Here is a 15,785-nt window from a genome sequence, read left to right on the forward strand (position 1 = left end):
GCACCACGGAGTTTTGAAGCAAGTAAAAGATTTATTAACGTTTCGGGGAACGTCAGTCCCCGTCGTCAGAACTGACGTTCCCCGAAACGTTAATAAATCTTTTACTTGCTTCAAAACTCCGTGGTGCCGCCTCAGTGCTTTTTTAAGTACTCCTGGACTGTTATTTAATTTAATGGGCAGAGCACACGGTAACTAATGCATGGAAAGTAGAGTGCCGGACCGACAAGACTTCTATATATATACATATATATATATATATATATATATTCTGCATGCAATTCACAGGTATACATCCAGATTGTGCTCCGCTTTAAGGTCAAAAAACAAAAATAGAAATCAAAGGAGGGCATTCATCAATTTTTAGAGTAAAAAAACTTACAAATTTATTATAGCATCATGACCTTTCTCAAGACATCAGGCCAGCAACATATGAGATCCTACTCCATCAGATACCTAACTCAGAATGGCCCACGAGCTGCTATACTGTATATACCTGCTGGCACAGGAATATTGAACATTGCCCTGCTTCGATTATATTGCCCTGCTGCTTCAGTCATTTACCAAGTGCAACAACCCGATGGTATTGCAAATGATGGGACAAGCCAAGCATGTACCCTGACGGGCCGTTTCGGCACACATGCGCTTTTTTCAAAGGGTTACATTTCTTAATGTACTCTACATCTACGAATAAAAACAGGTTCCCTTTTTATTGTCAATGATTATAAATACATTATAATTGTCACTAGTATTATTATATGTTATTTATATTTTGCCAAAACCACCCTCACGTGTTTTGGATCTGGAAAACTGCAAAAATTATGTAATTAGGGCCGGTACTTGTGTATTATCACGGCGCCCAAGTTTCTTACGTACGGCACCGTAGGAAAATCGCATCGCATGGGCCATTGTGACGACCGTGCTATGCGATCCGATCTGATTTTCCTATATCATTTATTCACTGCTCTCTTAGCCCCGGGGGATCGCATCGCACCTCCCGCATATATAGGGTGTATGATGCCATTACATCACCTATACAATTATATCATTGTATGACATACAATGAGGTTTTAGGCACCCCCCCACTCTCCACGCCACCCCGAAGCATGGCAAGCGGCGGCGAAACGCGTCCTCCGACCTTTTCATACCCCTACTATCCACGTCGGCGTGGAGTTGATTTTACGTAGTGTGGCGAGCGCAGCGAGCCACCAAGCCTGAAGCGTGGCAAGCCTGAAGCGTGGCGAGCGCAGCGTGCCCCGCAAGGTGACGCGGGTTACTTTACATGTATTCCGCATCCCCTCACTGCACTCGCCACACTATATAAAATCAACTCCACACCAACGTGGATAGTAGAGGTATGAAAAGGTCGTAGGACGCGTTCCGCTGCACTTGCCACGCTTTGGGGTGGGGGGGTGCCTAAAACCTCATTGTATGTCATTATTGTATACCTAATGGCATTGTACACACTATACATTATAAATAAAAGAGCACTGAATACATAACATAGGAAAATCGGATTGCATTGCATTGCATTGCACGGCATTTACAATGGCCCATGCAATGCAATTTCCCTACGCAGAATAGCCCTCTAAGCAAATAGCTTAGTGGGCGCCGTGATAATACACAAGTACCTTAGGGCCTGTTTGGTTCCTACAGTATTAGCACATATATATATATATATATATATATATATATATATATATATATAACATTATTTTTCAGTACATTTTGACCACCCCAAAATTTATATTTGCTAAAGACTGTCTGGCTAAACTAAGTAGTAGAGTAGTGGCACAAACACACAGCAGTTATTTTTGTTTATAAATGTGTTGCAAATGAATCATGTATGAGAGCAACAATCATAACGAAAAAAATTGTCTATGCAAAAAAGACCATCACTGATGCCCCCAAAAGCACAGTCTATAGTGAAGAGAAAAGTGGTGCAAGATGGATTTGCTCTTGCGCCCTCCCGCCCTTACCTTGTACACTAAAATGCACAGTTTAATAAACTAAGCACGTCCGCAACAGGGCTGCCACATTTGTGGCTGAAGTGCTTGGTTTGTTTGTGCCCTCTACAAAATAAACTATCAAACTAACTAACAGTGTTGTTAATCCTCTCTACAGTTTGAAGATGTCATTCTCCTTATGTGATTCCACACACTCATCAGGTTTAATATAATTATATCACACATTATCTCATTCCCACTCAAATGGATCATTACGTAAGTAAAGTTCTATTTCAATTGGCAGGAAAGGTCTTCTTCTGTGGAATTTGTAGTTATTTTATAACCATCAGCTTTTTACATTTTAGGAACTAGCCTTCCACACAAATGTCCCATCTGTGCTAAACACTCTTTTTGAGTACACAGTGGAAGGTGGGGAGCTTAAGTAAAGCACACTGCAACTCCGTACATCTCGTAATAGTGGCACACTGGCACCTAATTAATGTTATTATTTAGCAACAAAATGCCTGACCCTGAACAATACACACAATGGGGCAGATGTATCATAGCAGCGCTTATCGCGCCGCTATGATACTTCCTGCTTCGCCTCAATAGCGAGGCGAAGCAGGAAGGGACATCGACAAGATGTATTAACATCTTGTCTGCCGAAGCGGGGGAGCGTTAACTCCCCCCTTCGGCGATGTCCCTTTCTGAAGATAGCGCATCAGTTAATACTGATGCGCTATCTCCTGTCCCCCGGCCGGCCGCACTGGGCATGCGCGGGATCTCGCTGTTCACGCGAGATCCCCAGCGCAGCCCACAGCTGACAGCAGGGACAGCGCTGTCCCTGCTGTTTAGATAGGGCTTCGCCAGCCTGATGCTGGCGAAGCCAAACCCGGCTTCGTGCGGAACGGTCAGCGATGCTGACCGTTCATACATTCGGCCTGCTATCATTTTGATAGCAGCGCCGATATGGACAGGGGCGCATAGCGCCCCTGTCCATTACCGCATCCCGGCCGCTTCATACATGGGGGAGAAGCGGTATCAGTGCACATAACGTGCGCTAATACCCCTTCTCCCCCATAACGACGGATCATACATCTGCCCCATTATTTACAGTATATACTCGAGTATAAGCCTACTTTTTCAGAACGTTTTTTATGCTGAAAAATCCCCCCACGACTTATACTCGAGTGAGGATCCCACTTGAGTCAATAAGTTTTCCCAGTTGTTTTGTTGTAAAATAAGGTGCCTCGGCTTATATTCGGGTCGACTTATACTTGAGTATATACGGTATTTTACACACAACTGCCACTCACAGCACTACTAGTATTTGTGGCACATTGGCACTTGAATGTTTTTTTGGCTATTTTATTTAATATTTTTAACACAGTGCCTGCACTGAACACACAACACAGTGCCTCACAGTGCTGAAGCCCACAGTCATTCACTAACACAGTCACAGCCGTGAAGCAGCTCATAGCCGTTCACTATCATTTGCCACATATAAAGAATGTAATAAGAAATGTAAAAATACAATCAAGATGGCTAAATTAGAGAATGAACGTAAAATAGCTGCAGATGGTAAACTAATCCCCAAAATAATCTACAGTTATATAAATGGGAAACGGTTAAGGAAGGAAAATATTGGCCCGCTAAAAAATAAGCACCCTGGTAATAGCAGGAAAAGAGAAAGCGGAATTATTTAATTCATTATTTGCTTCGGTATATACAAGGGAAGAATCTTCAGAAGATCTCACACAGATTAAATGCTCGGCACTTGATTGCTCCCAAACTGTATGTTTGAGTGAGGACATAGTCAAAAATAGATTAGAGAACCTAAATAGTAACAATTCTCCTGGCCCGGACTAAATACACCCTAGGACAGTGGTTTTCAACCTTTTTCAGCTCGCGGCACACCGGGCAAGACTTTAAAATTGCCAAGGCACACCAACCATTTTTAATCAAATATAATGCATATAATATCAAATGCCGCCAACCCCCCCCCCCCCACCTTAGGTATTCCAAGCACCAGCTCCCCCTTATAAATTCCACACACAAATGCACCCCCTTAGATATTAAAAGCACCAGCTCCTCCATATAAATTCCACACACAAATGCCACCCCTCCCAGATATTAAAAGCACCAGCTCCCCCTTAGAAATTTCACACACAAACGCCCCTCAATAATTCAAAGCACCAGCTCCCCCTTAGAAATTCCCCACACAAATGCCCCTCCTTAGTAATTCCAAACACAAATGCCCTTCATTAGTTATTCCACGCACCTGTCCCATAGATGGTGCCAACAGAACCCCACCGTCCGTGGGGGCCTTTTGTGCATGTGCCGGGACGCGCCTGCAGAGTGCACAGGCTGATCTGATATGCCTGGCGCCTGCTACGCACAGGCACGTCCCGGCATCGGCTCCAGACAGCGACGCCGTGCATGCACGCACACAAGCCCGAGCCGCCTACCCCCTACATGTCACTATTTACAGTGACAGGCTCCATCGCTGCCGGCGACTATTTGGTGAGTCGCCGTGACTCACGGCCTGACGGCACACCTGTGAACTGGCCGCGGCACACTAGTTGAAAAAGACTGCCCTAGGATACTAAAAGAATTGAGTTCTGTCACAGCACTACCATTAAATCTGATATTCAAGGAATCAATAAACTCGGGGACTGTACCAAGGGACTGATGCATAGCTAATGTAGTACCAATATGGAAGAGAGGTAGCAAAACTAACCCTGAAAATATAGACCGGACAGCCTTACATCCATTGTGGGAATAAGGAATAATAAGAGATAGTATCCAAAATTTCTTAGAACAGGAGGAAGTGATAAGTAAGGCTCAGCATGGGTTCATCAAAAATAGATCATATTTGACCAGGACTTGGGGGTCATCATCGATGAAAAATTGAGTAATAGTGCACACTGCTCAAGTGCAGCAGCAACATTTTCAAACCGGACACTGGCATGCATTAAATGGGGAATGGAATCAAGGGATGCCAATGTGATAGTGCCTCTTTACAAGGCATTGGTGAGACCACACTTGGAATACTCTGTTCAGTTCTGGGCACCGCAACTTAAAAAGGACATAAATGAATTGAAACAGGTACAGAGAAGGGGAAATAAGATACTAAAAGGTTTTGAATCACTAGAATACAATGATAGGTTAACCAGGCTAAATATGTTTTCACTGGAGAAACGGAGGTTGAGAGGTGATATGATTAGTATGTTCAATACAGGATTGGGAATCATATGGAACTGGGAGATGATTTGGTCACTAACAGGCCTATACTTAGGACACGCGGGCATGTACTGAGGCTCGAGGAAAATAAATTTCATTCTGAATTAAGAAGAGGATTCTTCACCATTAGAGCAGTAAAATTCTGGAACTCATTGCTGGCGGGGGGTGGTTACAGCAACTACTGTTAATGAACTTAAATCAAAACTGGATACATTTTTGGCTACTAAGGGAATCCTATAGATATGACAAGTCAGTAGTTGCAAGTCAAATAGGTTGAACTCAATGGACTAACGTCTTTTTTCAGCCTTTATTACTATGTTACTTAAGGAGCCCATACACGCTCCGTTTTGCAGCGGCTCCGTTTTGTACTATGCAATGCGCGTGCATCACATAGTACGGTACAAAAAGTATGTGCTGCACCTACTTTTTGTACTAGCTACACATCGCATCGGATTGCATTTCATGCACAAGGCATGCGATGTGTACTATTTAAGTCCCGAACGAATCCATTAAACGGACCGTGTATGGGCAATTTAACAGTCTGACAGTAATTATTCCAGTTGTGTTGTACCCTACAGCCCTTGAATCTGTCTGGCACCATTATTATTATTACATACCTCCCAACTTTGGATCCAGCCAGGGAGGGATATCATTGCGCGCCGAATGAGTGCTGACAAACCTACAAATCGCCTCATTTAGTCAGACCACACCCCTGTTTTTCGCCGCCAGCCAGCCCCCAGCCCCCTCTGCTTGCGGGAATACACGCTGTGCATGCACACAGCGTCTATTCACTGGGTGACAGGGGAGGACTCCCAACTGCCCCCCTGCCGCGGGACACTGCAAGCCCCGGGCGGGACACGGGAATGTGCCCAAAAAACGTGACATTCCCGCGGAAAGAGGGACAGTTGGGAGGTATGTTATTATAGTAGTGCCACAGTCTGTCTGAAACCATTATATTATTACAGTAGTAATGTGGCCCAGAGCCCTTCACTGACACAGAGCAGCAGTGAATAGATGCTGTGCACATTTGTACAGCACCTATTCATGGGAGACAGAGTATCTGGGGCAGGGCACTGCTCACAGAGCGCTGGGCATGTCCCCATGGTGATTTAAAATTGGAGGAGTGGTTAGTGATCCCAACAACTCATGAAACCATGTCCCTTTTACATAGGCCATGCCCCTTCCAGGTGTGCACGTGACTTGGCTGCCCAAGTTAAATATCCCGAATGTTGGAAGGTATGTTCTTTGTATCACTGAATAGTCACTAGATTTGCCATTTATTTGCTGATTTATGTAGATTAGCAAAACAGAAATCCTCTACGCTTCATGTTTAATCTGACACTTTACATTAATAATTTGTGCTGAAAATAATTTCTAGGTTTATTATCTCTGAGTCAGAGAGATGTTCAAAATATCAGCAAAAATGCCAGCATCGCTCACATTTGTTACATAGATCCAAATAAAAAATGTTTTGTTTAAAAATTATATATATATATATATATATATATATATATATATATATATATATATAACTATAAAAAGGTAAAAATTACAGGTCATTATGATTGTGAAAATTCCCAAGCAAACATTTTTATTACACATGTTGAAAAATTCACTTGGGACTCAGAGGGTTAATCATCTGACAATGTTGTTTATAACAGATAGGCTGAAATAATGAAACAAGGCTGATATACAGACACATGTGGGCTTATTCATAGTTGCACATTGCTGCCACAGATTAAACATTTTTTTTGCACTTCAAATGTCTGTGACTTGAGATTAATGTTAGTAACAGCCCTTTTCCTGTTGTACACATTTACCATTTAATGTGCAAGGCCCGGGACACCCACTTTGTGCCTCTTAAACAACGGTATTGAACAATTGGTCCCACCTTTGAAAGTTGCACTGGCACATGCTAGGTGCAGATTCTCCTTCAGAGTATGGCCATCTATCCAAGTTACTAAGCACCTGAGATTGCTTGCATCTGAATAGTTTCTTCCCATTCATTGCCATGGCATGCTCAATACATTTCTAATGGATCTTTGTGCATACATGCAGCAGGACGTTTTTAGCAACTTCATTGCATGTGCAGTTGAAACACATGAGTCATTTGTGTGAATATCGGGACTGAATGTGACACCGAAACATATTGTCATACTGAATGGTACTGAAGATATTTTTCAGACATTTGTGATGATTGAGCTACAGTGTTTCCAGGAAACTAACACTCCTTGTTGCCAAATATTATTTAGCTATGTTCCAATATGATTTAAGGTAAAAACATCAGGTTCTTATTTTGTCAGGTTATCTTTCGTTACGCCCTTGCAATCTTCAAATATAATGAAGATGAGATCTTAAAACTGAATGATGAAATGGATATCTACCAGTATCTTTCCTTTTTCACCAAGACTATCTGCGATGGCAGGTAAGTCAGTAACAGTTAGGTATTATATACTGTGTATTTGCTTCTGTAAATTACACCCATAATGAATGGAATCGGTACATCTATCAGAATGAACTTAGGTCTACAGCCATTAGGTCGACCCCACTAGGTCGACAGGCAGGAAGGTTGACCTGATTTAAGGTCGACATGAGCCACGGTCGACATGACTTAAGGTCGAATTTGCATAAAGGTCGACATGAGGAAGGTCGACTGGTCATAAGGTCGACATGGGTTTTTCACTGTTTTTTTATCCGAATGTTGACACAGTCGACATGGACACAGTTGGCAATGAGAATCGGACCCTCGCTTCGCTCGCAATGCTTCGGGCACGGTGGCTCGCTTCGCTCGCCACAGCTTTAATAACCTCCTCCACGCCCTAGTGTATGGTAGGGCATGAAATACCGCCTGTCGGCTCAAAAAACAGTGAAAAACCCCATGTCGACCTTATGACCAGTCGACCTTCCTCATGTCGACCTTTATGCAAATTCGACCTTAAGTCATGTCGACCTTGGCCCATGTCGACCTTAAGTCAGGTCGACCTTCCTGCCAGTCGACCTAGTGGGGTCGACCTAATGACTGTAGACCTAATAGATGACCGCTTCCCTAATGAATAACACTTGAGTATTTACTCCATGCTTGCCTAATCTCCCAGAGGTTGGTTTTTGAGGTAGTCTTTTGCAGCCCTGAAAGCGTGTCAGGATCTCCCGCATTCTGCCCACTTCCTAGTGACGTGGGCATGATAACCCAGGATTTGCAGCTCTGTTTAGAGAAGCCAGCAAGGTAGCTTTAAGGTGCCCATACACAGTGCGACAGTGCAGTGCGATGAGATGCACGCTCCCATGCACATCCCATCGCACAGCACACAAAGTATGTGCTGCCTGTGCTTTTAGTACTAGATTGCATCGTATCTAGTACAAAAAGCACACTGCTGTAGCACATTGTATGCTTTTTGTACTAGATACAATGCAATCTAGTACTAAAAGCACGGAGTTCATCACACCGTGTATAGGCACCTTTAGATCCAGGTGAGCCATGCAATCACACAGGTGCCTGTGGTCATGGCCAAAATCTGGGGCATCCACTCCATGGAACATATACTGTATGGATCCCATGAGGCATTTTTAGTTATTTATATAAAAGAAAAGAAATAACTGTTGTAGAGAAACTATTTGAAGTTTTTTTAAGTGAAAATTACTTATTTGAATTTATTTTACTATAACTTTTTTTATGCTTTTTTAGATTTTTAAATATAAAATATCAAATTTAAGCACAAATATGAACCTTCTTCTGTTAATACATTTGCATTCTTCTTATTTCTGTGGAACTAATTTTTTTATCAGGAAATTAATGAACATTGCCTTTAATGAGATGAACCCTTTCCCAATGAAGCTTGTTAGAAATCGCCGTGTTGCACATATGGAAAAATTCAAAGTGGAACTGTCTGAATTGGAAAAGATAAAACAGGAATATGTTACGAAGAACGAGAAACTTGGGAGTGCGGACATTGACATGGGTGTTAGTGAAGATGAAGAAGATACATAGAGACTGAGTAACAAAACAGCTGCAACATACAGTCGTGACCATGCTTTGGAAATGTGATCCTCCGCACATCTGACAGAAGGTTTTATGACCCCTCTCTCTTTCCGTGGAGGTCAAGTCATGCTTTGCAGGAAGTTTGTGGGGAAAAAAAATTGTGTGTATTACAAACACAAGGTACATACATTCAAGGTAAAAGCATGTCAGCCTGGCATATGAGCGATCTCATTTTCTACACGCATGGTTTTGTATTTATTCTTTTTGAACAATTTTATAAAAAAACAGTGTAGGATTTTATTACCTTCACATCATTACTTATCTACAATATCCAATCAACACGCCCGTGATCATGGCAGCCTGTGGCAGGGAGGCTGATATTTAGACCATATGTGTATTGGAATCCTTCTTACAGACAGACAATCCAAAGCACCAAATGATACTGTTTTCACCACAGCCACTATTGTCTGTGCATTCAGTTACAGTAATTTTATTGAGGACCCTGGGGAAAATAGATGGAATGCATCTCCTTGACTTTGAGAATCCTTCTCAGAAATTAAAATATATATCTATAGACTGACTTCTGACCTTTTTATGTCATTTTGATTGATTCTCATGTTGTACATTTGATTTTACAATATGGATATTTAAAGTAAAATAAATAGTTTCTTATTCAAGAAGGGAACATGCTGGAATGGTGACGTGCTACATATGTGGGGAGCAGAATGCATTAGTGATTGATATACTTACCGTATATACCCTAGGGTGGGAAATGCAGCAGCTACTGGTAAATATCAGACCACCCATAGAGGCCATACTGTATAAGGAAAATGTCCCACGTGCTACATTTGGATTCCATACTTGGGAAAACTGTCATACACTGGGAAATTACAGTAAGGTTTTGATTTGAGTGCCATATGTGTGGGAAGCAAACTGTGTGACATGTATGTGTGTGTGGGGAGCAGTGTGTTGTACTGTATATGTTTGTATGAGGGGATCAATGTCTCTGGGCAGCACACACCCGTCCAGCACCTGCTGCAGGAACACACTGCTTCTTCTGGGGTCAGACATGGCGTCCCCCGGCCTCTTGTCAGTGGCAACGCTCAGGCTGCCATATGCATAACCTCTGGCCGGGTGTCCACACGCCCCACTCGCCCCCCAGGTACAGGTCGTCTGAAGGCTGGAGGGGAGTGAACTAAGGAGGAGATGAAAGAAGAGGGGAGGAGATAGAGGTGGGCGGAGTGTTGAGGACAGCACTGTCCTCATAGACAGAGAAGATTGACAGGCGCAGAAGATAGGACTGGAGAAGGGAGGAATGGGTAGGGGGCAGACCCTGACGGCCAGGCACATTCTCAGGACCTTAATGCTGTTAGTGCCACTCGCTGCCTGTCATATGTCTGACAGGCTGCGGAAGCCGGGAGCCACAAAAGAAAAAAATATGAAGCGCAGGGTGCATGGAGGGCTTTGGGAAACGGGCGCCACTCTTTTTTTTTTTACGGTGCCGCTGCCTGTCATATGACAGCTGACAGCGAGGCACGTGACATAAGGGTCCTTCTACTGAGGAAGAGAGGGCTGGACTCGGTGCACAGTGCAGCACGGACCAGCTCTTCATGCTGCCCGCTGCTGTGGCGGTGGCACAGCAGCTTTGGCAGAGCAGGGAGTGCGCCTATTGTAAGCACGGCGCCTCCCTGCTTTGCAGGACCCGCTGAGCGGGTAGCGCCGGCCCTGTCTGTGAGGCGTACTAGGTCACTGTGTGGGCCTTCATGTTTATATGTCACTGTGCAGCCTTCAGTCAACTTAAGCATGTGAGGACAACAACCATTCCTGCGGTAACCAATGTCTGGTCATGCAGGTTGCAAAAGAGGTGTCAGGTAATTGTTTTCCTGCTAGTTCACACTCTTTATAATTAGACCACGCCCCTTCTAATTAGGCCACACCCCTTTTTGGGAGCGCGCCTACGGCACGTGCAATTTATTCAATGTCAAATTATATTTGGGGGGTTCCACATATTTTACTGTTTGCACTGGAACCCAAATTGGCTGCTGATGACTATTGGGGTATGTGTGTGTGGGGGGATTATGTGTTGAGTATGGGCGGCTGTGCCAACTATCTATGAAGGACTGTGCTGACATTATAGGGGAGCTGTGATTCTATGGGGCTGTCCGAAATACCGCAGTAGAGTTTAGTGGCCCTCGGGCTTCACTTGATTTTTTTAGGTGGCCCACGCTGTCTTAAAGGTTGAAGACCCCTGATGTACAGTATACGAAGTGATACAAGTGTCACCACAAAGCCTTATAAATGCAAATGGTCTGCATTATTGAAGAGCACCAGCAGCCAAGAGCACCTACATGGAGGATTACAAAGGCGATGAGACCTACTCCTAAACTTATCTCAAATTACTAAATTATCTGGTCTAGACCTGAAACAGCTTAAAAGTGAATCGAATTAGTATTAATGTAGTTATGGGGCCTACACATGTAGTGATTTAGGGGCATTTTCTAAGCGATCTCACTATATTGATTATAAAATGCCCCTACATCGCTACGCAATGCAACTGCAAACTGTGGTTGCATTGTGAAAAATGCGAGCACAGTCCACAGAGCCACAAGGCAAAGCTACAACCCATACTGAACTAGGCCCAAAATCTGGAGCTCTTGCAACATACTAACAATTGCTACATTATAACTTCTGCTAATTACTGTATACAGTGGCGTAACTATTAATTTTCCGCCCCCCCTGCCGCAAATTCGGGCAGCGACCCCCCTTTTTGGGTTAGCAAACCCCCCTCCAACCCTTAGGGTTAACAACCCCCTGCTCCCTCCTACTGCAGCCGGTACCTCCTGTCCTGCACTTCTGTCAGGTCCCTGCTCTCTTGGCTCCTGCTGCATATAAAAAATGACTCTCAGAAAATGGCTGCCTCCATAATGCAGACAGTTTTTGAGGATGCTAGAGTAGGCGGCAGTCTCCTCTAGCAACCTTAAAAACTGTCTGCTGTATGGGGGCAGCCATTTTCACTTTTCATTTGCTGCAGGAGCCGGGACCCAACACAAGAGCGGCTCAGGACAGGAGGAACCGGCTGCACAGGGAGGGGGTAACTATAGCCCTGCAGACTCCCCCGGCACCCACACCTTCTCAGTGCCTCCCCGGCACCGCGGGGGCTGCGGGGCTGTAGTTACGCCACTGACTGTATATAAGTAAGCACAAAAACAGTTTGTTTATGTCTTGAAAAGCTGGGCGTCACTGTTATTTTAATTTGATGTTATTATAGTACTGGTTTTAATAAGACACCAGCCACAGTATAATTGTATTATTATTATTATTATTGTTAGAATTAGAAGGGCAATATATTAAACCTTCCAAAAGCGCTGTTTGATGATGTGTTTTTCTTTGGCTATTTACTAAACGCATACTTGCCTACTTTTGAAAATTAGTTTCAGGCAGATTGTAGTATAGTTGGCAGTAGAATATTGCACAGATCCCCATTAAGGGGCCATGTATTTCTAGATAACATTAGTAACTATATACTTTGGAATATACAGTATACGATTACTAGGTGGACATTGAAAAGGTTGACATGCATTAGGTGGACCACTGAAGGTCTACAGGCCTTAGGTTGACACATGAAAAAGGTCAACATGGTGTTAGGTTGACAGGGTCATTAGGTCGACCCAAATATTAGGTGGACATTGAGAATGTCGACAGTCAAAAGGTCAGCATGGGTTAATCACTTTTTTTTGGCACTGACATGGTATTTCATGCCCCTTTATCCACTTGGGTGTGGAGGGAGAGAAGAATAGTGTGCCGAGTGCAGAGAGGCACCATGCCCAAAGCATAGCGAGCGCACAGATACGGTGTCCATGTCGACATTCAGGACAAAAATGTGAAAACGCATGTCGACCTTCCCAATGTCAACCTAATGTTTGTCCACCTAAAGACATGTCAACCGTTTTCATGTGTCGACATAAGGCCTGTCGACCTTCCTGTGGTTGACCTAATGATCCACACCTATTTACTGTAGTTACTTCTCTCTCAGCACAACATACGTGATAATAAATGTGATGCCGATGCAATAAATTCCAAGTGCAAATCCCATCTGATTGTATATATCTCTGATTTATTTTTTTCCTTAAAAAAGGTAACAGCTGCATAAGGTGGGTTAGGAGAAATCAGGGAGATTGCTAGACTCTTCAGGAAGAGAGGGAGATTGCTCCTATTTCTGGGAGTCTCCTGCAGAGTGCAGGACAGTAGGCAACTATGGATAAAGGGCTAAATATCCCTGACACACAGCAGGATTATTTGGTGATTTGAAGATTAAATCAGCACTCAGTAATTTTGTATTTTTTTTTTTTTCGGATAGGAGTAAGAAGGTAAATATGGGTTACGGCCAAAGTAAGCTAGTTCCCGAATGTTCAAAATGTATTTAGAGGTCTGATACTTAAGGAAATACTAATATAACATCTTCCTGGTGTGTACACCAGGGTTGCTGACTTTTAAATGCTCCTCTCCGGGAGAAGCCTGGAGAGAAGACTTTCCTTACCTGATCGAGGGCGGGGCTTGACTGTGATGTCATTAAGCCTCGCCCCCATGATGGGAAATAGGAGAATGACTGATCTCCATGGAGGGGCGGGGCTAAAATGTCACGATTGTGCCATTTTAGCTCCGCCCCCTCCTCTGAGACCCGCGGATTGCAGCATTTACATGCAGCGATTCGGGGGGCTCAGGTGGGTCCCCCAGATTCCGGGAGGGTTGCCCACCCTTCCGGGGGGCCGGGAGGGGGACCCGATTTTCGGTAGACTTCCGGGAATTTCAGGAGGGTCAGCAACCCTGGTGTACACACGGTGAGATTCCCTTGCTATTCGACTTAAGATTTGAGTGCTATGCAATCTTTGCTATTCTCTGATTGAAGTGTATGTAAAAAGTACAATCAGCATTAGATTTGCACTATATAGTCATTGCTGCCCTGTCTATCTGGGTTTTGATTTGTGCTGTCACGGGAGCGCGCATCGGGATAAAAAGCAGTGGCATAGCTACGTTTTGGGCACCCCCCCCCCGCCGTTAGGGCCCCCCCCCCGTCGCCGCCCTGCCAAGCACCCAATCACCCCTACCCCGCCGCCCATGCAAACCCCCCCTCAATCCCCCACAGCCTTACCTATCGCGCTGGTCCCGGCGGCTCCGTTCTTCTGCTGAGGACCACCACAAAATGGCCGCCCCCATACAGCAGACAGTTTCAGAGAACTGTGTTTAACTATAGCACCGCAGCCCCCGGCGCCCCCACATGCACACCGCACCCCCGCGGTGGCTGTGGTGCTATAGTTACGCCGCTGATCGAAAGGTAAAAAACCTATGCGATCTGCATGCGATTTTGACTATATAGTCAAAATCTAATGTCAAATCTCACGGTTTGTACACAGCATAAATGTATTATTATTATTGTTGTTTGTTTATATAGATTTCCCATATTGCACAGCATTATTCAGAGCGTGTTTAATCATTCACATCAGTCTCTGTCCCACAAGAGGATTAGGGGCTTGAAATTTAGTACATGCTGATGCTGAAATGTCCATGCAGATTCCTGATCATTTGGTGCACAAAACATGTCCTAAGTGATTGCACATAGTCTGCCTTCTACCTGATTGACAGTAGAGGCATTAGGGGGGAGGGAGTGCAGGTGTGGGGACAGCTAGCTTTTCTAGAAATTATGGTGTGTTGCATACATCCAATCTGTCCCATTTACCACGGGAGCGTCCGGGTTTTTGGTGACGTTCCAGCGGGCCACCTGGGGCCAGCAGTGTCCCGCGGCGCACCTCAGCTGCAGAAACAAAATCCGATGATCGTGGTGATTTGATGGAGGAGGCGAGGCTAACATGTACTTAATTGTATTTTACCATTGCCCCTTCTCCATAGACCCGTGAATCATGGAATTCAGCTGAAAAGGGGCTTGGCAGTCCACTTTAACCATGGCTACTCTACAGCCACAGCATGTGTCCCCAATCTCCCCCAACCTCCCTTCCCTCCGTCGCTCACACCCCACCAGTATCATCTCCACAGCCGCTAATATTGAAGCCAGCGAGAATTGCATAATGTGTATGGGGCTTTACACATGAATTACATGAATTATTAACAGATCTTGAAATGCGGGGACCCTCCTTAAAGGGGTTATTACGTTTTGGGAACCACTTGTTTAGGTTAACCATGTATGCATACAAATAATGCAAAAGTGAACAACCACACTCAAAGTTAATACTCCTAAACCTCAATTATGCATATTACTGATTGTAATCATAGGATTTCAGGCAAGTTATGTAAAACTAAAAGCTATATAACAGTAGCGCCTCTTTCAATACAATCCAACCCAATACTAATGTCAACTCATAGGCTCTGGCATATTTTATGGCACAAGCCTTCATTAAATTCATATGTGTCTTTTTTTTCCTTCCCCTAACACACTGTCCTTTCTTTCAACATGGAGAGGCGAATCATCCCTTCACTTTGTGGTCTAGAATGGGTCTTATCTGTATCCGGCAACTCATTGACCCTGTAGCTAGGAAACCTTTATTGTTTATGCAAACCGTTGATATTCAGTCCTTATTTAGGCCCTTTCCCTTGACTTACTTTCGAGCCCG

At 44.2% G+C, this 15,785-nt stretch overlaps 1 protein-coding gene across 5 annotated transcripts in view; it reads left to right on the plus strand.

Annotated features, from left to right (window-relative positions):
* The window catches only part of TBC1D2 (TBC1 domain family member 2), a 65,635-nt gene extending 52,381 nt beyond the window's left edge, over positions 1 to 13,254 (plus strand). For 4 of the 5 annotated variants that reach the window (XM_083174941.1, XM_083174937.1, XM_083174952.1 and 1 more), the window contains exons 13-14: positions 7,490 to 7,611; positions 8,970 to 13,254. In XM_083174941.1, the coding sequence (XP_083031067.1) occupies positions 7,490 to 7,611; positions 8,970 to 9,171 (324 nt within the window). In that variant the 3' untranslated portion in view covers positions 9,172 to 13,254. Of the gene's footprint in view, positions 1 to 7,489; positions 7,616 to 8,969 lie in introns of those variants that run through there. The other variant, XM_083174954.1, reaches the window with a different exon arrangement.
* Positions 13,255 to 15,785: the final 2,531 nt, after the last annotated feature.

The sequence above is a fragment of the Crinia signifera genome, chromosome 1 (genome assembly GCF_055691185.1).
Source record: "Crinia signifera chromosome 1, ASM5569118v1, whole genome shotgun sequence".
Lineage (NCBI taxonomy): Eukaryota > Metazoa > Chordata > Amphibia > Anura > Myobatrachidae > Crinia > Crinia signifera.